The 25,178-nt window shown below is 53.2% G+C and overlaps 1 protein-coding gene and 1 non-coding gene across 5 annotated transcripts in view; both read left to right on the top strand.

Moving 5' to 3' along the window:
• The window catches only part of MED24 (mediator complex subunit 24), a 44,359-nt gene extending 19,343 nt beyond the window's left edge, over positions 1-25,016 (top strand). For 2 of the 4 annotated variants that reach the window (XM_050762573.1, XM_050762574.1), the window contains exons 4-26: positions 3,401-3,439; positions 3,760-3,833; positions 4,200-4,432; positions 6,098-6,209; positions 6,349-6,499; positions 6,793-6,906; positions 7,465-7,512; positions 11,879-11,961; positions 12,253-12,339; positions 13,991-14,102; positions 14,852-15,030; positions 16,191-16,228; positions 16,675-16,757; positions 17,095-17,273; positions 17,383-17,482; positions 17,788-17,963; positions 20,768-21,032; positions 21,336-21,517; positions 21,653-21,743; positions 22,086-22,185; positions 23,767-23,847; positions 24,175-24,323; positions 24,460-25,016. In XM_050762573.1, coding sequence (XP_050618530.1) covers positions 3,401-3,439; positions 3,760-3,833; positions 4,200-4,432; positions 6,098-6,209; positions 6,349-6,499; positions 6,793-6,906; positions 7,465-7,512; positions 11,879-11,961; positions 12,253-12,339; positions 13,991-14,102; positions 14,852-15,030; positions 16,191-16,228; positions 16,675-16,757; positions 17,095-17,273; positions 17,383-17,482; positions 17,788-17,963; positions 20,768-21,032; positions 21,336-21,517; positions 21,653-21,743; positions 22,086-22,185; positions 23,767-23,847; positions 24,175-24,323; positions 24,460-24,576 — 2,793 coding nt within the window. In that variant the 3' untranslated portion in view covers positions 24,577-25,016. Of the gene's footprint in view, positions 1-3,400; positions 3,440-3,759; positions 3,834-4,199; positions 4,433-4,576; positions 4,634-6,097; positions 6,210-6,348; positions 6,500-6,792; positions 6,907-7,464; positions 7,513-11,878; positions 11,962-12,252; positions 12,340-13,990; positions 14,103-14,851; positions 15,031-16,190; positions 16,229-16,674; positions 16,758-17,094; positions 17,274-17,382; positions 17,483-17,787; positions 17,964-20,767; positions 21,033-21,335; positions 21,518-21,652; positions 21,744-22,085; positions 22,186-23,766; positions 23,848-24,174; positions 24,324-24,459 lie in introns of all 4 variants that reach the window. The other 2 variants (XM_050762576.1, XM_050762575.1) reach the window with 2 other exon arrangements.
• LOC126940081 (small nucleolar RNA SNORD124) lies at positions 16,495-16,598 on the top strand. The gene has a single exon (XR_007720598.1). It is a non-coding gene; the product is annotated as a small nucleolar RNA SNORD124 (small nucleolar RNA).
• Positions 25,017-25,178: the final 162 nt, after the last annotated feature.

Raw genomic sequence — 25,178 nt, 5'->3', positions numbered from 1 at the left:
CTTTATTGATACAGTTAGCAGAAATCTACTGAACAGAATTCAGCATTTGAAGACCGTAAATTCGTTTTGATGAATGGCATCCCTCAGAACATGCAGAATTGGGGATTTCTCTCCTGCCATTTGAGGGTCAGTGTTTAGTGGGGACATCCAGCTCCCCCTGCAGGTTGGTATCCAGCAAGGTTCAGTTCTTTGCCAAGCACTCGCTATGGGGACATCAGTTATAAATAAACAAAACACTCGCCGGAACGTTACGGTCATCCTGCCCAGGCAGGCTCCCAGCTTTCTGATGGATATCAGACACTAGCTCTGGCCTCACAGCATGGTGGTTCTGAGCACTGATTGTATTTAAGCCCTCTCTGTTTTGCTCCTGTTCACCGAGGAGTACTAGTGAAAGATGCCTGAACAGAGCAGTGTATTCTGGTGAGAAGGAAATCGCACAGGATGGAAAGTTTGCCATACCCAAGTGATTGAGCAGACAGCTTTCTTCCTCTCCTTTTTTTTTTTTTTTTTTGAGACGGAGTCTCGCTCTGTCGTCAGGCTGGAATGCAGTGGTGCGATCTTGGCTCTCTGCAACCTCTGCCTCCTGGGTTCAAGGGATTCTCCTGCCTCAGCCTCCTGAGTAGCTGGGATTACAGGCATGCGCCACCACGCCTGGCTAGTTTTTGTAGTTTTAGTAGAGACAGGGTTTCACCATGTTGGCCAGGATGGTCTTGATCTCTTGACCTCGTGATCCGCCCGCCTTGGCCTCCCAAAGTGCTGGGATTACAGGCGTGAGCCACTGCATCCGGCCGACAGCTTTCTTCTTAAATCTTTGGAGGCTCCCACTCCTCCAGCAGAGACAGCCTAGGAGGTGATTGTCCTGATAGTTTTTGTCATTGTATCCTGCTTTTGTATTTTGGTATGCTTTGCCACTGATTTTGAGTATACCACTGTTACTATTTTTTATGGTATTATTTATATTTTATCAACATTCTGTAATTATTTTTTTAATATGACAAGATTTTATGTAGGGTTTAATTTCAGTTAGGAGAAATTATTTTGAACTAGATCTCCAGTCTTATGATGGTGATGAATAGGTTTTACTAACAGAAATTTATTTTAAGGTAAGATTTTTCCAGAAGGCAACTAGTTAGTAGAATTTATCTATTCCAAGCAATAAAAACTTCCTGAGGATCTATTGTATACCAGTTCTTGGGCTAGATGCTAGAGAAACAGATATAAATTCAATACCATCTCTGTTCTCTGGGAACTTACTGTTCAGGCAGAATTTCCTAAAATGTATTTTGGAAATACTAGGTACATGAGATTCCTTGGTCAAGTACGTTTAAAGAATATTGCTTTGTTTTATCATCAGTTTTCTTAGAGATTCTCATTGTATATGAGTATATCATGGTTTTGAGAAGTTCTGTGGTAAAGTTCTCTGTATATGTTTAATCCAGTGTTTGTCAAATTTATGTCACACACAAGCTCAGGGTGTGTGTGCGACATGTCTTTCTTTCTTTTTTTTTTTTGAGACTGAGTCTAGCTCTGTCCCCCAGGCTGGAGTGCAGTGGCACAATCTCGGCTCACTGCCAGCTCCGCCTCCCAGGTTCACACCATTCTCCTGCCTCAGCCTCCAGAGGAGCTGGGACTACAGGCGCCCGCCACCATGCCCAGCTAATTTTTTTGTATTTTTTTTTGGTGGAGACGAGGTTTCACCATGTTAGCCACGATGGTCTCAATCTCCTGACCTCGTGATCCACCCACCTTGGACTCCCAACGTGCTGGGATTACAGGTGTGAGCTACCATACCTGGCCAATGTGTGACATTTCTTAACAACCTGAGAACCTCTGGAGCAGCATGGTCCAACAGGACTTTCTACAGTGATTGAAATGTTCTTTATCTACCCTGTCTAGTACAGAAGCCCCTGGCCGCGTGTGGCCGTGGAGCACTTGAAATGTGGCTAGTGTGACTGAAGAACTGCATTTTAAATTTTAAATTTTATTTAACTTTTTTTTTTTTTGAGACAGAGTCTCTTGCTCTGTCGCCTAGGCTGGAGTGCAGTGGCGCGATCTCGGCTCACTGCAAGCTCCGCCTCCCGGGTTCACGCCATTCTCCTGTCCCAGCCTCCCTAGTAGCTGGGACTACAAGCGCCCGCCATCACACCCGGCCAATTTTTTTGTATTTTTAGTAGAGATGGGGTTTCATCGTGTTAGCCAGGATGGTCTTGATCTTCTGACCTCATGATCCTCCCGCCTTGGCCTCCCAAAGTGCTGGGATTACAGGCATGAGCGACCACGCCCAGCCAAATTTTATTTAACTTTAATTAATTTAAATTTAAATAGCCACATGGGGCTAGTGACTTCTCTATTGGATAGGGCAGCTTTGGAAGCTACTCTGAGACATGCTGAGCTAACGGTGTGTTTTTATTTATTCATTCTACAACTATCAAGTTTGTGGTGGTCACTGAGTAAAAGCATCCTTGTCCGCAAGGAGCTTCTGATTTAGTGGGGACTGCAGGCACCTGCCATGTAATGATGAGCCTAAAGTGATTACTGGGAGCACAGAGGAAGGGTTTGAGCTTGGTAAGAGAGGTTGGGGGTTGATCAAGGAAGGTGTCCTGGATGGGTCCTAGAGAGTAAGTTCTGGAGAACAATTAAGAGTTTGTACAGTGAAACTTACTCCGTCTTTCCCCCTCCCCTCCCCTCCGCTCCCCTCCCCCTTGCCCCCTTCCCCCCCTCCTTCCTTCCTTCCTTCCTTCCTTCCTTCCTTCCTTCCTTCCTTCCTTCCTTCCTTTCTTTCTTTTCCTTCCTTTTCCTTCCTTCCCTTCTTCCTTCCCTTCCTTCCTTCCTTGTTTCTTTCTTTCCTTCTTTCTTTCCTTCTTTCTTTTCGTCTCACTCTGTCGTCCAGGCTGAGTGGAGTGCAGTGGCACGATCTCGGCTCACTGCAACCTCCAACTCCCTGATTCAAGCGATTCTCCTGCCTCAGCCTCCTGAGTAGCTGGGATTACAGGCACGCACTACCACACCCAGCTAATTTTATATTTTTAGTAGAGACAGGGTTTCACTATGTTGGCCAGGATGGTCTCAAACTCCTGACCTCGTGATCCGCCCGCCTCGGCCTCTCAAAGTTCTGGGATTACAGGCGTGAGCCACCGTGCCTGGCCTGAAACATGGAGCCTCTGAGTATCCCCAAAATCATCTTCTTGATGGGCTTATGCTGATACTATTTGCAGTGAGTCTGACAGAGGCAGGAACAGGGTGGTGCCCAGTGACACTGCCTCTCCTTCCCTGGGTTGAAGAGGGCCTCTGGAAGGGATTGAGGTTCAGGAGAGCTACAGCAACTTGAAGCCTCAGTTTTTGTTCCTCTCAACTGTAGGAGACTAGTTACCTAAAGATTATCTTTCTTCCTTCTCTCCAGATGGTGTCCTACTCTTCTGTCCTCACAGCCATCAGTAAGGTATGACCGTAGGCACTCAGGAGCTAGGTTGGGGATGACAGACAAGGCCCCACCTCCTTGACGGCCCTGATCCTGTGACCCATGAGGCTGGATAGGCAGCACATGATGCCTCTGGCTGGCATTGCTGGTCTTCCATGGGAGGGGGATCCTGGCAAGTAGCGGCTGGTGCTTGGGAGCCAATGTCCAGTGTTGAGGGTGCTGAGTCTTGGACCCAAGGTTGGAGGAGAGAGGAGCAGGAGTCCTGAACACACCATCTGCCTCATGTGAGACCTGGGGGTGGACAGGGGCATTCCGTAGCATCTCCACTGTCCTTTCCACAGTTTGATGACTTTTCTCGGGACCTGTGTGTCCAGGCATTGCTAGACATCATGGACATGTTTTGTGACCGTCTGAGGTAAGAGCAGGGGTAAGGGGGCTTACAACGTTCTAGCCTTGTCTTAGTGCACAGGTGCAGCTCCTAGCACACAGACCGAGACCAACTCTGGGTTCCCATGTTTTTTCTCCCCACCTGCCATCCACACTCACTCATCCCCTCCTTTTCTTACTCCTTTAGGACAGAGTGCCTCCTCTCTGTCTGGAGTAGCTCATTTGAAATCTTGTCCAGTAGAAGCCAAAGCGGCTAAGCGTCTTCCCCAGGACTTTGCTAGCTTTGCAGCCCTAGTCCCTAATAAGGGAGTGCCAGGGACTCTGGGGAACATTGGTGTGGGTCGGATTTCAGCCATTAGAAGAACAGAGGCTAATTTTGCATCCTTCCCTGTAGCTGTCACGGCAAAGCCGAGGAGTGCATCGGACTGTGCCGAGCCCTTCTTAGCGCCCTCCACTGGCTGCTGCGCTGCACGGCAGCCTCTGCAGAGCGGCTCCGGGAGGGGCTGGAGGCTGGCACTCCAGCAGCTGGGGAGAAGCAACTTGCCATGTGCCTTCAGCGCCTGGAGAAAACCCTCAGCAGCACCAAGAACCGGGCCCTGCTGCACATCGCCAAACTAGAGGAGGCCTGTATGTCCCTTGATTCCCCTGAGCCCCACCTGCCGCTGCTCCCGTAGCCGGTCCTTTAATTGAGAAGGGAGAGGCAGGATGCCATCCCACCTCTTTCCAGGAGGATCTGAAACCATCCCACTTCCTTTTTTTTCTCCCCATAAGCATTGCACACATCCCAGGGACTTGGGCAGGGTGGCACCCGAGCCAATCAACCAACAGGTATTTACTGAGCATTGTGGTACGCCCAGCACTGTGCTAGGTGCTGCGGGCGGGGGGTGGGGGGCTACCAAAGGAGCATGTGGCAGGGTCCCTGCCCTCATCAAGCATAGCTGCTAGTGGGGAGCAAGACTAATACATCACAGACGCGGAAAAAACTAGAGGACAAGACAAGCACAGTGTCCGTTACTGTGTTTGTCTCCATGTTACTCATCATCTGGAAGCAAATGACTCTTGTATTTGAATGTTACCTAAAATGCCCCTTTTAACACAGTGCCTGTCTGCTGTTGGGCCTGTTGTACCATATGCCTCTTGACCCAAGTTCAGATGTTAAGTGTTGGTACTTTCCAGAGCCTGAGAACAGACAGATCACCTGGCGGGAGGGAAGATGCCGGTATTTCCAGCAACGGGGTCCTAAGGCCATAGTCTTGCTCCTTGAAGCCCAAGTGGCTTGGGACCACCTACAGATCTCTTGTTCTCCAGGAACAAGAATGCTAGAATGGGCTGCTCACGAGGCTTCAGGACCTGGTTGGAGAGCTTGTTTTAGGACTAGTATATTTATTTCTTCCCCAAGTATGTTTTACTACCTGTGAAAAGTCCAAAAACATAATCTTTATATAAAAATGGACTGTGTTGACAGCCTCTTCCTTACCTTGGGCCCTTGATACATGTTTATTGGCTGAAAATCGGATGAATACTGAATTTTAATGGATCTCAGGTCTTGTCTTTTTTTTCCCCCTTTTATGCTCCATGGAGGTTAATGGGCTAGTTGGTGCCATTGTTCATCATTTGACCCTCTGGAATTGTAACTAGGATAAGTAACTTATAATTCAGTGCTAACTGATATATGGCTTAGACCATGGGTGTGGGCATTAAGGAAGGACAGAACAGTGAGTTAGACCAGTTGGGTGAGTTGCTAAAGGAACTGGGGCTTGAACAGAAGCTTAGAGCATGTGGGAGTTTGAGAGAGGGTGTGTGAGAGGCTTTAGCAGGGGAGGGCAGCAAGCACAATGCCTAGATGAGGGAGTGGTTGAGAATGAGAAGGCCATTTAGGGACCCAGCTCCCCCAGAGGAGAGTGACAGCCTCTGCAAGACTGGACTTTGGGATCCGCCCACTCCTCGAGTGATTTGTGGCTACCCTCCCTGTTCCAGCCACTGGGCTCTGGCCTCCCTCTGCCTCTCTCTCCTGAGCCTGTGTGATGCCATACCTTCTGAAGTCAGCTGGCTGTGTCCCTTGGAAGTCAGGCCTTTGGGAATGGTCTCTGGGGTTTCCAGCTCTAGGTGCCCACTCCCCTTCTGGAAACAGTGCATGCTGCCCTCAGGCCCCTCCTTCCCTGTCGTTCTCAGGGAAAGCCTTCCTGTGTGGTTTCATGTGCCAGAGGGGGTGCCAAAATCGAGGAGTTCGGGGCAAGGCGCTCCCTCTCCCCTGTTTCCCATCACGTTTCTGCACTTCTTTCCCTCTGCCAGCTTCCTGGACTGCCATCGAGCATTCTCTCTTGAAACTTGGAGAGATCCTGGCCAATCTCAGCAACCCCCAGCTCCGGAGCCAGGCTGAGCAGTGCGGCACCCTCATTAGGAGGTACCAGCTCCCTGGGGGATGGTGGTGGAGGGAGAGGGAGGACACGCCCTGGGGTGGGAAGATGTGGCACCTGGTGCCATCCTCTCCACCTTCACCTTTGGTCCCCCAAACACTGTCCCCTGTGTTTGTGATCCCTCAGCATCCCCATGATGCTGTCTGTGCATGCGGAGCAGATGAACAAGACCGGCTTCCCCACCGTCCACGCCGTGATCCTGCTCGAGGGCACCATGAACCTGACAGGCGAGACACAGTCCCTGGTGGAGCAGCTGACGATGGTGAAGCGCATGCAGGTGGGAGGGGCCGAGTGGCTCTCCCCTCCCCAAGGCGGGCCAGCCTGTTGGGGGCAGGAGGGAGGATTCTTGTAGTCCTCCCTGGGAGAAGTGGGGTTTCTCCTGCTCCATGATGGAAAGTGGGTGCTAGTTGTGCACACTTCTGTCATTGGACCTTACGCCCCTGGTTCTCAGCACACAGCTGGGCAGTGACTCTGCCATGCAGTCTCTGAGCCAGCCAAATCCTCGGAGTCCACAGAAGGATGACGGGGTATGGGCACCCTCTTAGGCCTCGTCCTTGGCTCTTCCCACAGCATATCCCCACCCCACTTTTTGTCCTGGAGATCTGGAAAGCTTGCTTCGTGGGGCTCATTGAGTCTCCCGAGGGTACGGAGGAGCTCAAGTGGACAGCTTTCACTTTCCTCAAGGTACTGGGGACGTGGGAGGGGCAGAGCCAGTCTAGGAATGGTTCTCAGGAAGAGCAGTGGCACCCTGGACCTTTGCCCTGTGTTCCTCCCTGTGGGCGCTGGGCCCAGCCTGCCAGGTATCCCAGCGCAAGTTCCCATTGATCATTTTCTCTGGAAGTGCCAGGGCTATATTTAGCCCATTTGGCAGACTCCATTGTTTCTTACCACAGAGGTGTAGTTTAGCTTGGTCATCAGACAGATTGGTGTAGGGCAGTGAAAGGAGCCAGGGAATGGGGCCCCAGTCCTCCTTGAAGCTGGGGATCCACTTTTGCTTATGGCATTTTTTTCTGTTGAGCTAGCAGAGGTATAGGGTCCCAGTGTCCTGTGCCTGGGCCTGGGGGCATCAGGGGCTTGGGCACCTATTGGCTTTCTCATTCAGCACTAAGTGTGCTCTCACTCGCAGGGTAGGAGTGTTCCTGTCTCTTTTCCTGGAGCAGGGGGTCGGGGGGATGCCTTCAGGGGTGGATGAAAGAGAAAAGAAATGGATCTTCCTGTTTTTCCCCCTGCCTCACCCCCTAGATTCCACAGGTTTTGGTGAAGTTGAAGAAGTACTCTCATGGGGACAAGGTGAGTTGAGTTGAGGATTGAGATGGAGGCATGGGAGCAGAAACAAGGGCAAAGGGAGGGTCCTTCAGGCCCCAGCTGGGCAGTGTTCTTATGCCTGGAAGAGAGCTGAATGTGTGTGTACACCTCAGTGTGTGCGTGCTTCACAACGTGTGTGCTTCAGCGTGTATGTGCTTCAGCATGTGCGTGCTTTGCCATGTGTGTGCTTCAGTGTGTGTGCTTTGCCGTGTGTGTGCTTCAGTGTGTGTGCTTCGCCGTGTGTGTGCTTCAGTGTGTGTGCTTCAGCATGTGTGTGCTTTAGTGTGTGTGCTTCGCCGTGTGTGTGCTTCAGTGTGTGTGCTTCAGCATGTGTGTGCTTCAGTGTGTGTGCTTCGCCGTGTATGTGCTTCAGTGTGTGTGCTTCGCCGTGTGTGTGCTTCAGCGTGTGTGCTTCAGCGTGTGTGTGCTTCAGCGTGTGTGTGCTTCAGTGTGTGCTTCAGTGTGTGTGCTTCAGTGTGTGTGCTTCAGTGTGTGCTTCAGCGTGTGTGCTTCAGTGTGTGTGTGCTTCAGTGTGTGTGTGCTTCAGCGTGTGTGTGCTTCAGTGTGTGTGCTTCAGCGTGTGTGCGCTTCAGCGTGTGTGTGCTTCAGTGTGTGCTTCAGTGTGTGTGCTTCAGCGTGTGTGTGCTTCAGTGTGTGCTTCAGTGTGTGTGCTTCAGTGTGTGCTTCAGCGTGTGTGTGCTTCAGTGTGTGTGCTTCAGCGTATGTGTGTGCTTCAGTGTGTGTGTGCTTCACCGTGTGTGCGCTTCAGCATGTGTGTGTGCTTCAGCATGTGCGTGTGCTTCAGCGTGTGTGCTTCAGCGTATGTGTGTGCTTCAGCATGTGTGTGTGCTTCAGCATGTGCGTGTGCTTCAGCGTGTGTGCTTCAGCGTATGTGTGTGCTTCAGTATGTGTGTGTGCTTCAGCGTGTGTGTGCTTCAGTGTGTGTGCTTCAGCGTGTGTGTGCTTCAGCGTGTGTGTGCTTCAGCGTGTGTGCTTCAGTGTGCGTGTGCTTCAGTGTGTGTGTGCTTCAGCGTGTGTGTGCTTCAGTGTGTGTGCTTCAGTGTGTGTGCTTCCGTGTGTGTGCTTCAGTGTGTGTGTGCTTCAGCGTGTGTGTGCTTCAATGTGTGCTTCAGTGTGTGTGTGCTTCAGTGTGTGTGTGCTTCAGTGTGTGCTTCAGTGTGTGTGTGCTTCAGCGTGTGTGTGCTTCAGCGTGTGTGTGCTTCAGCGTGTGTGCGTGCTTCAGCGTGTGTGTGCTTCAGTGTGTGTGTGCTTCAGCGTGTGTGTGCTTCAGTGTGTGTGTGCATCAGTGTATGTGCACTTCGCTGTGTGTGCGCTTCAGCATGTGCATGTGCTTCAGCGTGTGTGCTTCAGCGTATGTGTGTGCTTCAGTGTGTGTGCTTCAGCGTATGTGTGTGCTTCAGCGTATGTGTGTGCTTCAGTGTGTGTGCTTCAGCGTATGTGTGTGCTTCAGCATATGTGTGTGCTTCAGTGTGTGTGTGCTTCACCGTGTGTGCGCTTCAGCATGTGTGTGTGCTTCAGCATGTGCGTGTGCTTCAGCGTGTGTGCTTCAGCGTATGTGTGTGCTTCAGTATGTGTGTGTGCTTCAGTGTGTGTGTGCTTCAGCGTGTGTGTGCTTCAGTGTGTGTGTGCTTCAGCGTGTGTGTGCTTCAGCGTGTGTGCGTGCTTCAGCGTGTGTGTGCTTCAGTGTGTGTGTGCTTCAGTGTGTGTGCTTCAGCGTGTGTGTGCTTCAGCGTGTGTGCGTGCTTCAGCGTGTGTGTGCTTCAGCGTGTGTGTGCTTCAGCGTGTGTGCTTCAGTGTGTGTGCGTGCTTCAGTGTGTGTGCTTCAGTGTGTGTGCTTCACCGTGTGTGTGCTTCAGTGTGTGTGCTTCAGTGTGTGTGTGCTTCCGTGTGTGTGCTTCAGTGTGTGTGTGCTTCAGTGTGTGCTTCAGTGTGTGTGTGCTTCAGTGTGTGTGTGCTTCCGTGTGTGTGCTTCAGTGTGTGCTTCAGTGTGTGCTTCAGTGTGTGTGTGCTTCAGTGTGTGCTTCAGTGTGTGTGTGCTTCAGCGTGTGTGCTTCAGCGTGTGTGCGCTTCAGCGTGTGTGCGCTTCAGCGTGTGTGCTTCAGTGTGCGTGTGCTTCAGTGTGCGTGTGCTTCAGTGTGTGTGTGCTTCAGTGTGTGTGCGTGCTTCAGTGTGTGTGCTTCAGTGTGTGTGCTTCAGCGTGTGTGTGCTTCAGTGTGTGTGTGCTTCAGTGTGTGCTTCAGTGTGTGTGTGCTTCAGTGTGTGCTTCAGTGTGTGTGTGCTTCCGTGTGTGTGCTTCAGTGTGTGCTTCAGTGTGTGTGTGCTTCAGTGTGTGCTTCAGTGTGTGCTTCAGTGTGTGTGTGCTTCCGTGTGTGTGCTTCAGTGTGTGCTTCAGCGTGTGTGTGCTTCAGTGTGTGCTTCAGTGTGTGCTTCAGTGTGTGTGTGCTTCAGTGTGTGTGTGCTTCAGTGTGTGCTTCAGTGTGTGTGTGCTTCAGTGTGTGTGTGCTTCAGCGTGTGTGTGCTTCAGCGTGTGTGCGTGCTTCAGCGTGTGTGTGCTTCAGCGTGTGTGTGCTTCAGTGTGTGTGTGCTTCAGCGTGTGTGTGCTTCAGTGTGTGTGTGCATCAGTGTATGTGCACTTCGCTGTGTGTGCGCTTCAGCATGTGCATGTGCTTCAGCGTGTGTGCTTCAGCGTATGTGTGTGCTTCAGTGTGTGTGCTTCAGCGTATGTGTGTGCTTCAGCGTATGTGTGTGCTTCAGTGTGTGTGCTTCAGCGTATGTGTGTGCTTCAGCATATGTGTGTGCTTCAGTGTGTGTGTGCTTCACCGTGTGTGCGCTTCAGCATGTGTGTGTGCTTCAGCATGTGCGTGTGCTTCAGCGTGTGTGCTTCAGCGTATGTGTGTGCTTCAGTATGTGTGTGTGCTTCAGTGTGTGTGTGCTTCAGCGTGTGTGTGCTTCAGCATGTGTGTGCTTCAGCGTGTGTGCGTGCTTCAGCGTGTGTGTGCTTCAGCGTGTGTGTGCTTCAGTGTGTGTGCTTCAGCGTGTGTGTGCTTCAGCGTGTGTGCGTGCTTCAGCGTGTGTGTGCTTCAGCGTGTGTGCGTGCTTCAGCGTGTGTGCTTCAGTGTGTGTGCGTGCTTCAGTGTGTGTGCGTGCTTCAGTGTGTGTGCTTCACCGTGTGTGCTTCATTGTGTGTGTGCTTCCGTGTGTGTGCTTCAGTGTGTGCTTCAGTGTGTGTGTGCTTCAGTGTGTGCTTCAGTGTGTGCTTCAGTGTGTGTGTGCTTCAGTGTGTGTGTGCTTCCGTGTGTGTGCTTCAGTGTGTGCTTCAGCGTGTGTGTGCTTCAGTGTGTGCTTCAGTGTGTGCTTCAGTGTGTGTGTGCTTCAGTGTGTGTGTGCTTCAGTGTGTGTGTGCTTCAGTGTGTGCTTCAGTGTGTGTGTGCTTCAGCGTGTGTGTGCTTCAGCGTGTGTGCTTCAGCGTGTGTGCGCTTCAGCGTGTGTGCGCTTCAGCGTGTGTGCTTCAGTGTGCGTGTGCTTCAGTGTGCGTGTGCTTCAGTGTGTGTGTGCTTCAGTGTGTGTGCGTGCTTCAGTGTGTGTGCTTCAGTGTGTGTGCTTCAGCGTGTGTGTGCTTCAGTGTGTGCTTCAGTGTGTGTGTGCTTCAGTGTGTGCTTCAGCGTGTGTGTGCTTCAGTGTGTGCTTCAGTGTGTGTGTGCTTCAGTGTGTGTGTGCTTCAGCGTGTGTGTGCTTCAGTGTGTGTGTGCTTCAGTGTGTGCTTCAGTGTGTGTGTGCTTCAGCGTGTGTGTGCTTCAGCGTATGTGTGTGCTTCAGTGTGTGTGTGCTTCAGCGTGTGTGCGCTTCAGCATGTGTGTGTGCTTCAGCGTGTGTGCTTCAGCGTATGTGTGTGCTTCAGCATATGTGTGTGATTCAGTGTGTGTGTGCTTCAGCATGTGTGTGTGCTTCAGCATGTGCGTGTGCTTCAGCGTGTGTGCTTCAGCGTATGTGTGTGCTTCAGTATGTGTGTGTGCTTCAGTATGTGTGTGTGCTTCAGCGTGTGTGTGCTTCAGTGTGTGTGTGCTTCACCGCGTGCGTACTTCACCGTGTGTGTGCTTCAGCGTGTGTGTGCTTCAGTGTGTGTGTGCTTTGCCATGTGTGTGCTTCAGCATGTGTGTGCTTCAGTGTGTGTGTGTGCTTCAGCGTGTGTGTGCACCCACAGCATACACCCAGGCTCCAGGCAGAAGGCAGCCAGGCAGCTCAGGCTGATGTCTCCAGCAGACAAGGTTGCCTGAGATGATCAGGGCCTGGTGGCCCTGGAAACCAGGTGGACACTTCTGCCTCTTTCTAGGACTTCACTGAGGATGTCAACTGTGCTTTTGAGTTCCTGCTGAAACTCACACCCTTGTTGGACAAAGCTGACCAGCGCTGCAAGTATGAGCTCCCCTGGTCACCCCTACCCTACTGGAAGGGGTTCTGGGCTCTTCCCCTGATCTCTGTGCCAGAGAAGCCTCAGGGGACTCTGTCTCCTTGTTCACTCCCCTTGGCAGGGGCAGGAAGCAGCAGCCCATAGTTGCCAAGTCCCCAGAGCCCCTCTACTGTCCCTCAGGCCCTCCAGATTTTCCTCACCTGAAAGAGGGAGGATGCTGCTCAGGGACTGGCCACTCCCACCCTTCACCCTCCCAGCCAGGTGCCCAGTTCCCTCCACATCTTTCTCTTTCACAGCTGTGACTGTACAAACTTCCTGCTCCAAGAATGTGGCAAGCAGGGGCTTCTGTCTGAGGCCAGTGTCAACAGCCTTATGGCTAAGCGGTAAGTGTGAGTGCGCCTGGGCTACCCCAAGAGCCCCTTGACCTCTCTCTCTTTACGGTGGGGCTGCTGGGTGCCTTTCAACCTCCTGTCTAAAGTTTGAGCTGCACGTGACTGGGACTGTGCCTGGGGGTACCAGCCGGGCGCGGTGACTCACGCCTGTCATCCCAGCACTTTGGGAGGCTGAGGCGGGTGGATCACCTGAGGTCAGGAGTTCAAGACCAGCCTGACCAACGTAGAGAAACCCCGTCTCTGCTAAAAATAAAAAATTAGCTGTGGTGGCACATGCCTGTAATCCCAGCTACTTGGGAGGCTGAGGCAGGAGAATCACTTGAACCCGGGAGACGGAGGTTGCGATAAGGCAAGATCACGCCATTGCACTCCAGCCTGGGAAACAAGAGCAAAACTCTGTCTCAAAAAAAAAAGCATGGGTGTCTTCAGACCAGAGTTTTACGTTCTTAGTCATTGCTCTTTAACTCATACCCATCTTTCTGATAAAAGTAAAAATCCTAGGCCGGAGGCAGATGGATTACTTGGAGGCCAGGAGTTCAAGACCAGCCTGCCCAACATGGCAAAACCCCATGTCTACTAAAAATACAAAAATCAGCCGGGCATAGTGGTGTGTGCCTGTAATCTCAGCTACTCTGGAGGCTGAAGCATGAGAATTGCTTGAACCCAGGAGGCAGAGGTTGCGATGAGGCGAAATCGTGCCACTGCACCCCAGTCTGGGTGATAGAGTGGGACCTTGTCTCAAAAAAAAAAATAAGTAAAAATCCTGAATCTTCCTTTAATCTTAAATGTGCTTTCAGAACATTTAAGACTAATGATAGGCTGGGTGCAATGCTTCACACCTGTAATCCCAGCACTTTGTGAGGCCGAGGTGGGCGGATCATGAGGTCAGGAGTTCGAGACCAGCCTGGTCAACATAGTGAAACCCCATCTCTACTAAAAATACAAAAATTAGCTGGGCGTGGTGGTATGCACCTGTAATTCCAGCTACTCAGGAGGCTGAGGCAGGAGAATCGCTTGAACCCAGAAGGCGGAGGTTGTAGTGAGCTGAGATTATGCCACTGCATTCTAGCCTGGGTGACAGAGCAAGACTCTGTCTCAAAAAACAAAAGACTAATGATAAATAGCCAGGCGCAGTGGCTCACCTGTCATCCCAGGACTTTGGGAGGCCAAGGTGGGCGGGTCACCTGAGGTCAGGAGTTTGAGACCAGACTGGCCAACATGGTGAAATCCCGTCTCTACTAAAAATACAAAAAAGTAGCCTGGCGTGGTGGTGAGTGCCCAGCTGCTCGGAGGGCAGAGGCTGCAGTGAGCCGAGATTGCACCACTGTACTCCAGCCTGGGCGACAGAGTGAGACCTGTCTCGAAAAAAAAAAAAAGACTCAGGATAAATCAATGATTGCGACATTGACTATGCGTCCATAAACTTCAGCTGAGATCGCACCACTGCACTTCAGCCGGGGCGACAGAGCGAGACTCCGTCTCAAAAAAAAAAAAAAAAAAAAAAGAATTTCACCCCAACCTGGATATTCTTACATGCTTCCCACCTCCTCTGCTCATTTCCTTCTGGGCTTGAACGAGGGAATGTGTCAAGAATTTCTCTTCATTCCTCTTCCCTTCCTTGACCAACTGGTGATGTCCACAGCAAAGCAGACCGAGAGCACGCACCCCAGCAGAAATCGGGAGAGAATGCCAACATCCAGCCCAACATCCAGCTGATCCTCCGGGCAGAGCCCACTGTCACAAACATCCTCAAGGTGAGTGTGCCCTTCCCTGGCCACCACGGTCTTCTCTTTCTTCTTCCCAGTGCTCCTTCTGCTTGCAGATAAACAAACAGGCCACAGACCTCTGTCTCCTTTAGCTTTTATACATAGTTGCTGTGGAGGTAGTGAAAGGGGAGGCAAGGGCAGCTGCCACCGAATGCTAACCCGTGGGACCTTCATTTGTACACCAGGCACTGCAGTAGGCACTTTCACTTAGGCCGTCTCACGTGGAAACAACAGAGACGTGGGTGCGGTGGCTCACGCCTGTAATCCCAGCATTTTGGGAGGCTGAGGTGGGAAGATCACTTGAGGTCAGAAGTTTGAGACCAGCTTGGCCAACGTGGTGAAACCATGTCTCTACTAAAAACACAAAATTCACTGGATGTGGTGGTGCATGCCTGTAATCCCTGTTACTTGGGAGGCTGAGGCAGGAAAATCACTGAACCCAGGAGGCAGAGGTTGCAGTGAGCCGAGATTGCGCCACTGCACTCCAGCCTGGGCAATAGAGCAAGACTCCGTCTCAAAAAAAAAAAAAGGAAACAACATAGAAGCTCCCAGCTGTGACCTTGCCCACTCCAACCTCACCACCTGCATGCCAGTGTAGATGAGAGGGATGGATCGGAGAGCAAGGGTGGGTTTTAGGAATTATTTTCCAGATCGAAGTCAGAAAGATGTAGATTACATTCCAGGTTGTGAAAAAGAGAAAATGTGGCTAGGCTGTATCTTGGGTGGGGGGTCTTCAGTGTTCTTCAGGACTTGATTTCCTGTCCTGTCCCCAGACGATGGATGCAGACCACTCTAAGTCCCCGGAGGGACTGCTGGGAGTCCTGGGCCACATGCTGTCCGGGAAGAGTCTGGACTTGCTGCTGGCTGCCGCTGCTGCCACTGGAAAGCTGAAATCCTTCGCCCGGAAATTCATCAAGTGAGGAAGGCCAAGCCCCTGACCCCAGGGCATGCAGGGAGGCCGCGTGTTGGGAGGAGGTAGCAGGGTAGGAGTCAGGTACCTGGGTCTGGGTCTCATCCAGAGACCCACGGGCCTAGGCAGAGCATCCTGGCTGGAGATCTTGGAGGAAGGGCCTGTTCTTGTGACCTAAGTGTTCCTTTCTCTCCAGCTGAGGATGGAGTGGACATGTTTGGTAAAGGCATGAGGGTAAGGGTTGAGGTGTTGAACACTGGGCATGGAGGAATTCTGAGTATGCCCAGTTATTAATAAGGGGCTCTCAAATTCTGTTGCCTTTGGTTGTCCTGGAATTTGACATATATAGAACATGGTTCCATTCAGTGAGCCATTCTCTAGGCCTTGGAAATCTTCTAACAATAAAAATCCTGGCCGGGCGCAGTGGCTCAAGCCTGTAATCCCAGCACTTTGGGAGGCCGAGACGGGCGGATCACGAGGTCAGGAGATCAAGACCATCCTGGCTAACACGGTGAAACCCCGTCTCTACTAAGAAATACAAAAAATAGCCGGGCGAGGTGGCGGGCGCCTGTAGTCCCAGCTACTCGGGAGGCTGAGGCAGGAGAATGGCGTAAACCCGGGAGGCGGAGCTTGCAGTGAGCTGAGATCCGGCCACTGCACTCCAGCCTGGGCGACAGAGCGAGACTCCGTCTCAAAAAAAAAAAAAAAAAATCCTTCTGGCCGGGTGCGGTGGCTCACACCTGTAATCCCAGCACTAAGGGAGGCCAAGGTGGGTGGATCACCTGAGGTCAGGAGTTGAAGACCAGCCTGGCCAACTTGGTGAAACCCTGTCTCTACTAAAAATATAAAAAATTAGCCAGGTGTGGTGGTGGGCATCTGTAATCCCAGCTACTTGGGAGACTGAGGCAGAAGAATTGCTTGAACGGAGGCAGAGGTTGCAGTGAGCTGACATTGTGCCACTGTACTCCAGCCTGGGTAACAGAGCGAGGCTCTATCTCAAAAAAAAAAAAAGAAATCCTTCTTTTTCCTGTACCAATGTGTCTCATTTTAAGTTTAACCAGTAACTCAGACTCTAGCGACCGCTCTCTGAGCATGTGTAGTCCCCAGCGCCCAGCTACTGCTCAGCTCATGCCCTGGTTAATGCAACCTGTCTCCATTCCTTTCAGTTTGAATGAATTCACAACCTATGGCAGCGAAGAAAGCAGTAAGTCAGCCCTGTACATCTGCAGGCCCAGTGGGCCCTGAGGAGGGGTGTGGCGGGAGAGTGTGGGAGGGAGGAGGGCTCCCGGGCTCAACAGGGGGAGGCTGTGCTCCCTCGTCAGAGCCATGACCAACGGAAGCTTCCACAGAGCTTGAAAGTGGGTAATGCTGGAACAGTATTCTTCCCAGACCATCCATCCCTATGTCTCCTTCCCCCCTCACTCCTTTATGACTTGGTTGGGTATGCCAGGAGAGGGTGCTGGGGGTCTTTGGTTTCAAGGAAGGGATGATGTTCCAGTTGAGACTCAAGAAAAGGATTCTGAGCCTCAGAGCTTTGAAGGAGCCACTTGGTCCCTGACCTTCCTAGAGGCAAATCCCGATCCCTGTCGACCCAGACACGGACCGCCCCCTGCCCTCGTCTGGGAGCTCAGCCTTCCTGTCCTTCCACAGCCAAACCGGCCTCCGTCCGGGCCCTGCTGTTTGACATCTCCTTCCTCATGCTGTGCCATGTGGCCCAGACCTATGGTTCAGAGGTGAGAGAGAGGGGAGCAACCGGGACGGGGGCTCAGGGGAAGAAGGTAACCCGAAACTCTCCCCATCTCACCGCCTGCACCCCCACAGCCTCTCAGCCAGTTAGTTCTGTGGGCCTCAGAAACCAGGTGCCCACCCGGACGGCCCCTTCAGCCCCATGTTCACACTGACCACTAGGTGGCAGCATTGCCCCCGTCTGGCTCCCTTAGAACAGTTCGTCCCTAGTCTTCGGGCTGGGCTGGAGCAGCAGCCTGGCGGGAAACGGTGCAGTCCCAGGTCCAGCGCTGGCAGGCGCCGCGCCCTCCCCACTCGGCTGGTGCCCCCCTTCCCCTTTCCCAGGTGATTCTGTCTGAGTCGCGCACAGGAGCTGACGTGCCGTTCTTCGAGACCTGGATGCAGACCTGCATGCCTGAGGAGGGCAAGATCCTGAACCCTGACCACCCCTGCTTCCGCCCCGACTCCACCAAAGTGGAGTCCCTGGTGGCCCTGCTCAACAACTCCTCGGAGATGAAGCTGGTGTCAGTGGCCCGGGCGCCCACTCCAAGGGTGGCGGTGGGGGCAGGGTCAAGACCCTCTCCCCGAGCCCGTCCCCTGCTCCTCTGTGCTGACTTCTCTGCACTCCCGCAGGCAGATGAAGTGGCACGAGGCCTGTCTCAGCATCTCAGCCGCCATCTTGGAAATCCTCAATGCCTGGGAGAATGGGGTCCTGGCCTTCGAGTCCATCCAGGTAGCCCCCCCTTCCCAGCAGCCTTCGCTCCCCTGAGACGCAGAGCCAGCCAGTGATGACTTGTTATATTTCGTAAGGGCAAGAAGACCTTTAATCCAGGAGCTCATGTTTTGATATCGATCTTTTGTGTAATTGTAGTCTTAGCCACTCCCTCTGGCCCAGGTAGCTCTGGGAAGATCAAACTTGTGGGGAGTGTGGCCCGGGACTCCACCCGCTGCACTGAGCTGCCCACAGAGGCTGAGAAGGTGATGGTGGTTCAGGAAAGGGAGATAGATGGTAGCCCATCACCTTTCCCTCTCCCCTAGAAAATCACTGATAACATCAAAGGGAAGGTATGCAGTCTGGCGGTGTGTGCTGTGGCTTGGCTTGTGGCCCACGTCCGGATGCTGGGGCTGGATGAGCGTGAGAAGTCACTGCAGATGATCCGCCAGCTGGCAGGGCCGCTGTTTAGTGAGAACACCCTGCAGTTCTACAATGAGAGGTCAGTAACCCACCTTCCCTTCTCAGACCCTACAAGTGTGTTGTGAGAAGTCAGCACATCCAATAACAAGCACCCTTCTCTTTTCTGACCTTCGCAGACACGCTGCTCGATCATTCGCTCACTCACTTTCCCATTCATGCATTCACTCACCTGACTCGGCAAACATGTACTGTGTCTCTGTGGCAGAAGCGTTTATATGCCAGCACCTGCTGTGTATCAGAAATGCAGACCCAAACAGGGTCTGCCCGCAGAGACTCAAGTTCTAGACAGTTAGCTCCCAAAAGAAGAAAACTGTATGACTGTCTAGGAGCTAGGAAACTGTCCGTAGGTTTTACAGGCCATCCCCCACCCTCAGTTCTCTCTTAGGACAGTTTCCTGCCCTGGCTCTTCCAGGGCTTGGAGGACTTCCGTGGTGACCAGCTACATTGAGTTCATTCACCCAACCAATAAGTTGTTTGCTTTTTTTATTGTAAAACACACATAAGATTTGCCATCTTAGCCATGTTGTTTAAGTGTGCTGTTCAGTAGTGTTAAGTATATTCACACTGTTGTGTAACAGGTCTTCAGAACTTTCTTCTTACATCTCTGAAACTCTGTACCCGCTGAACAACAACTTCCCATTTTCCCCTCCCTCCAGCTCCCAGTCACTACCATTTTGCTTTCTGTGTCTAGGAATTTGACTACTTGACACTTTTTTTTTTTTTTTTTGAGACAAGGTCTTATTCTTGCCCAGCCCAGAGTGAGTCTCACTGCAACCTCAAACTCCTGGGCTCAAGTGATCCTCTCGCCTCAGCCTCCCAAGTAGCTGGGACTGCAGGCCCACAGCCAGCTAATTTTTCTATTTTTTGTAGAGACACGGTCTCATTATATTGCCAGGTCTTGAACTCTAGGCCTCAAGTGATCCTCTCACTGGGGACTCCCAAACTGCTGGGATTAGAGGCGTGACTCACCGCGCCCTGCTGAATTTGACTACTTTTTAGATGCCTCATTTAACTGGAATCATACAGTCCTTGCCTTTTCGTAATTGACTGACTTCACTCAGCATGATGTCCTCAAAGCTCATCCATATAGTAGCATGTGACAGGATATCCTTCCTTTTTAAGGCTGAATAATACTCTGTTGTGGGCCAGGTGTGGTGGCTCACGCCTGCAATCCTAGCACTTTGGGAGGCTGAGGCGGGTGGATCACTTGAGGTCAGGAGTTTAAGGCCAGCCTGGCCAACATGGTGAAACCTTGTCTCTACTAAAAATACAAAAATGAACAGGGAGTGGTGGCAGGCGCCTGTAATCCCAGCTACTTGGGAGGCTGAGACAGGAGAATCACTTGAACCCAGGAAGTGGAGGTTGCAGTGAGCCGAGATTGTGCCACTGCACTCCAGCCTGGGTGAAAGAGTGAGACTATCTCAAAAAACAAAACAAAAATAAAAACAAAACCTCTGTTGTGTGGCTATACCACATCTTGATCCCTCCTCTGTCAGTGGACAGTTCACCTGCTTCCACCTTTGGGCTATAGTGAATAGTGCTGCTGTGAACTTGGATGTTTACCAGCCAATATGTTTTGGGTGCTGCCATGTCTTTATGGCAACGTTGAGGATGTCTTTATTTTATTTATTTATTTATTTGTTTGCTTGCTTGTTTGTTTGTTTGTTTATTTATTTATTTATTTATTTTTGAGACGGCGTTTCGCTCTGTTGCCCAGGCTGGAGTGTTGTGGCCTGATCTCGGCTTACTGCAACCTCCGCCTCCTGGATTCAAGAGATTCTCCTGCCTCAGCCTCCTGAGTAGCCAGGATTACAGGCATGCGCCACCACACCCGGCTAATTTTTGTATTTTTAGTAGAGATGGGGTTTCACTATCTTGGCCAGGCTGGTCTTGAACTCCCGACCTCAGGTGATCTGCCCGCCTCAGCCTCCCAAAGTGCTGGGATTATTGGTGTGAGCCACTGTACCGGGCCTGAGGATGTCTTAATAGGGAGAAGGGGAAGCATTGAGCTGAATGAGGTTTGGAGGGTCTGGAAAAGCACATCTCGTTTTCCCCTTGCTTCCTTCTTTTTTCCTTTCTTCCCGCATTTCCCCGCTACCTCCCCCCTGTCCTACCCAATAGGGAACTCATTCTGGTGTAACCCATTCTAAGCACCCTGAGTCCTATCTGGGTAAGGGGTAGTGGGAAGTCTGACTCCATTGTGCAGGTGGGAAAACTGGCTCTAAAAGTCATAGCAACTTTCCCAGAGCCACCCTGCATTCCAGGAACATTCAGCACTCAGCCTGGGTCGGTGTTCACTTCTGAAGCCTCTTTCCACGAGAAAATTCCTGGATATACACTTCTATCTGCCCAGCTACCAGGGGCCGGGAAGAGTCCTGTGGGGCAGCCCTTGGGCCTCTCCTGGAAGGAACAGTTTACTTTGGGAGGAGGCCAGGGCTGGGCGGGGACCCCCAAGCACTCACCCCAGGAGGAAGTGATTGCGTTTGTTTATGTGGCAGGTTGGCAGGGCCCAGGCCTGCGAGATGGGGGAAGTTGGAGAATAAAAGAAAATGTGAATATCTGGCTGGAATGGCCAGGGAGAGGAAAGTCCCTGCCCAGTCCCTGTTGATAGGCTTTGTGTCCTCCATGTGAGAGACCTGCCAGGAGCAGAGACGGAGCCAGGTCGCTCCGGGGTGTACCCTCCCCCAGCGCAGAACTGAGTTAATGCCCCAGGGAGATTTCTGTAACCCAAGTCCAGGGGAAAGTCTGGCATGGCTGTTCCCTCCTCTCCTTCCCCACCCCACAGTGGCATCTGAGCCTCAGGTCCTCTCGGCCCTCTCCTAGGGTGGTGATCATGAACTCGATCCTGGAGCGCATGTGTGCCGACGTGCTGCAGCAGACAGCCACGCAGATCAAGTTTCCCTCCACCGGGGTGGACACGATGCCCTACTGGAACCTGCTGCCCCCCAAGCGGCCCATCAAGGAGGTGCTGACGGACATCTTTGCCAAAGTGCTGGAGAAGGGCTGGGTGGACAGCCGCTCCATCCACATCTTCGACACTCTGCTGCACATGGGCGGCGTCTACTGGTTCTGCAACAACCTGATCAAGGTATTTGGGCTAGAGTGGCTGTAGGCTGACATCGGTCCTGTCCCCTGGCTCCCCACACCTGGCCTGGTCTGCCAGGCTTCCTTAAGAGGCTGCCGTGAACCAGGTGGCCTCCCCGGGATGCCTCGCCTCAGAGTTGCCTCCTTGGGGAGCTCTAGCCAGAGACTGGGATTCAGCCTGAGGGGCGGAGCAACATCTGGAACCCCTCTGCAGGCCTTCCTGTACAGCCATGCTGGGGTGGCAGGGTGTCAGAGACCCAGATCCCAGGCCCCTGGCTCCTGAACTGCCCTGCTTCCTGCGCACTAGGAGCTGCTGAAGGAGACGCGGAAGGAGCACGCGCTGCGGGCAGTGGAACTGCTCTACTCCATCTTCTGCCTGGACATGCAGCAAGTGACCCTGGTCCTGCTGGGCCACATCTTGCCTGGCCTGCTCACTGACTCCTCCAAGTGGCACAGCCTCATGGACCCCCCAGGCACTGCTCTTGCCAAGTAAGATTCTCTTCAGAGCTTGCCCTGCTCCTGCCACCCAGGGTCAGGCACCCCTCACCTAGTGCCACTCTGGGGTGACACAGAAAGCTCCGGGTCGCCTCTCACTGTCCCCCTTTTTCTGGAACCCTTTGCCAGGCTGGCCGTATGGTGTGCCCTCAGTTCCTACTCCTCCCACAAGGGACAGGCATCCACCCGCCAAAAGAAGAGACACCGCGAAGACATCGAGGTAGGCCCACCTCCCACCGCCCCCGCCGGCTTCACTTGTTCACTGGTTTGTTCAGCATTTCCTGAGGATTCCCCAGGCAAAGGGAAGCAGATGGGGCCCCTGCCCTTGGGGCAGCTGTGCCCGGGCATGATTGGTCAGGAATCTGCATGGGTGATCTGTGTGGCCCCAACCTGCCCATGGACACAAGGGGTCTGTAGGATTGTGGGAGGGGTTGAGCAGAGAGGGACTGAGGCCCTGCTGGCCATGCTGACCTCACTCAAATCGGAGCTCCAGCTCTTTTCCCTGACAGCTGGAAGCTGGGGGGGTTTAGGAGTGTGTAACAGTGACTCTCACACCCTCTAGGACTATATCAGCCTCTTCCCCCTGGACGATGTGCAGCCTTCGAAGTTGATGCGACTGCTGAGCTCCAATGAGGATGATGCCAACATCCTTTCAAGCCCCAGTGAGTGTGTGGGCTGGCGGCACGCCGCTCCCGTTCCTGGGAATTCACTCCCCGATGCTGCCACTCTGCCGCTGCCCCAGCTGCAGGCATCTTTGCAGCTGGTCAGAGAGGGTGTGGAAGGGACCTGCTGTTTTAGCCCCCAGGGGGGTGCTCTGTGTCTTGCCCCTAGGGAAGAGGTTGCTGTTCTCACTCCCTGAGGGTTGAAGCTCCTCTGCCCAGGTCCAGCCCAGCCCACAGCTATTCCCCCGAGCCCCCCTCCCGCCCCCGTCTGCAACCCTCCTGCCCCCTCCCTTACCCCAGGGTTGAGGGGATGACAAGCTACCCAAGTGAGTTCACCGCCTCAGGCACAGCCTGTGCCATTGACTCACCAGCTCTGACCTTCCTTCCTTCCCCCAACATGCCTGGAGAGGCCCGGGCTGGAACTTGGGACTACTCCCCACCTTCCTGCCTAAAGAGCACACCCCCCCACCCCTCTCTTCCCTGGAGGGCATCCTTCTCACTGTCCTCTCCTCCCTGCCAAACTTACTGCAAAGGGCTCCTTCTGTGGCATTTTTCCTGTTTCCAGAGATTTCTCCTGAGCCTGAACTTTTCTCTGAAGGCTTTTAGGGACTAAGGGACCGATTATACACTTGATCAGAAGAAAAATGCTCCAGCTGCAAGCGCTGTGACCTTTAGTGACTGAGCCAGCCCCCATCTGGGTCTCCTCATCTGTAAATGGGGTGTTGTGAGGAGTAAGTGGCCTAGGAAGTACCAAGATCGGCCCCTGGCACTGTGTGCTCGCCACACGTTAGTTTTTCTCTCTCATCTCCGTTGGGATCTCTCTGTATCCGAGGCCCCTCTGTGCCTTTTTTGTTGTTGTTTTTTGAGTTGGAGTCTCCCTCTCTTGCCCAGAGGGAGTGCAGTGACGTGATCTTGGCTCACTGCAACCTCCGCCTCCTGGGTTAAGCAGTTTTTCTGTCTGAGCCTCCTGAGTCGCTGGGACTATAGGCGCCTGCCACAACGCCCGGCTAATTTTTGTATTTTTAGTAGAGATGGGCTTTCGCCATATTAGTCAGGCTGGTCTCAAACTCCTGAACTCAGGTGATCTACCCGCCTTGGCCTCCCAGAGTGCTAGGATTACAGGCATGAACCCCCGCGCTCAGCCTGTTTTTTTGAGACAGAGTTTTGCTCTGTTGCTCATGCTGGAGTGCAGTGGCACCATCTCGGCTCACTGCAGCCTTGTTCTCCTGGGCTCAAGCAGTCTGCCTCAGCCTCCCAAGGAGCTGGGACTACAGGCTTTGGCACCATGCCCAGCTAATTTTTGTATTTTTTGTAGAGATGGGGTCTCGCTAGTTGCCAAGGTTGGTCTTGAACTCCTGGGCTTAAGCAGTCCTCCTGCCTTGGCCTCCCAAAGTGCTGGAATTACAGGTGTGAGCCACTGCACCCAGCCTCCCTCTGTGCTCTTGATCTCAGGGTCTTCTCTGGGCTTTCCATGTACCAGTTACCTCCGATGGGTGAAGGTCAGGTGAGGGTATCCCCAGGGAGCGCCGCTTTTGCACTCGGCAGGCTGTTCCCCAGCGCTCTGTCTGCTCTGTCCCACAGCAGACCGGTCCATGAGCAGCTCCCTCTCAGCCTCTCAGCTCCACACTGTCAACATGCGGGACCCTCTGAACCGAGTCCTGGGTAAGTTCCCCACCCGTGCTGCTGAACCTGGGGTTAAGCTGGACGAGTCCCTCTCCTCATGGAGGCTGGGCGACCTTGTCATCTGGAAGGGGCCTCATGGCGCCCCTCCCTTCTCCCTCCATGCTCCTCATTGCTGGCTGTCCTGGCTCCCAGGCTGCTGTCTAGTTCCCCCCCTCCCCTCCCCGGTTGCCTTTTATATTTTCTCTCTCTGACACCCCGTTTTGGGGACATGCTCAGCATGTATTTCTTTTCCCTTTTCAGTCCCGCCTTCTCCCAGAGTGTGACCTCACCCCCTCTCATGGAACTCCCTCCTGTCACTCTCCACAGCCAACCTCTTCCTGCTCATCTCCTCCATCCTGGGGTCGCGCACCGCTGGCCCCCACACCCAGTTCGTGCAGTGGTTCATGGAGGAGTGTGTGGACTGCCTGGAGCAGGGTGGCCGCGGCAGTGTCCTGCAGTTCATGCCCTTCACCACCGTGAGTACCACCTTCCTGGCTCTCCCGCTGGTGCTGGGGCCTCGGCGCAGCCCTTGGAGCAGGGAGGGGCCTCCTTCCCCTGGGACAGCACGCCCACCACCAGCCATCCAGCAAGCAGCATCTCTGTCTGTGGCAGGTGTCGGAACTGGTGAAGGTGTCAGCCATGTCCAGCCCCAAGGTGGTTCTGGCCATCACGGACCTCAGCCTGCCCCTGGGCCGCCAGGTGGCTGCTAAAGCCATTGCTGCACTCTGAGGAGCTTGGCATGGCCACAGTGGGGGCTGGGGGCTGGGGACTGGCACAGCCCCAGGTGCCTCCAAGGGAAGCAGTGAGGAAAGATGAGGCATCGTGGCTCACATCCGCTCCACATGGTGCAAGAGCCTCTGGCAGCTTCTAATTCCCCGCTTCTGACTCCTGACCTCCAGGATGTCTCCTGGTTTCCTCTTTTGAAATTTCTTCTCTGTCTGCCAGCACCTGAGGAGTGTGAGCAGCCTGGACCACAAGCCCAGTGGTCACCCCTGTGTGCGCCCGCCCCAGCCCAGGGGTAATCTTACTTCTGAGGAACTTTCTAGACGCAGAGAGAGTGTGTGTGTGTGTGTGTGTGTGTGTGTGTGTGTGTGTGTGTATATTTTGTAATATGTGAGGGAAATCTACCTTTGTTCATGTGTAAATAAAGCTCCTCGTGGATCCCTTTGCGACTGTGGGTGCTGTTGGTGTCAGTGTCACCCGGGGCGGGGCACAGTGCTCTCTCCCTGGACTGCCTGTGCTGTGGCCGGGGAAAGCGCACTCCTGTGGTGAGGAGGAGGAGGAAGAGGTGCAGAGGTGGCAGGGCTTAGGGTCCTATGTGGACTTGCTCA

This window comes from Macaca thibetana, chromosome 16 (assembly GCF_024542745.1).
Source record: "Macaca thibetana thibetana isolate TM-01 chromosome 16, ASM2454274v1, whole genome shotgun sequence".
In the NCBI taxonomy this organism is placed as follows: domain Eukaryota; kingdom Metazoa; phylum Chordata; class Mammalia; order Primates; family Cercopithecidae; genus Macaca; species Macaca thibetana.
This window is presented reverse-complemented; position numbering and strand designations above follow the sequence as displayed.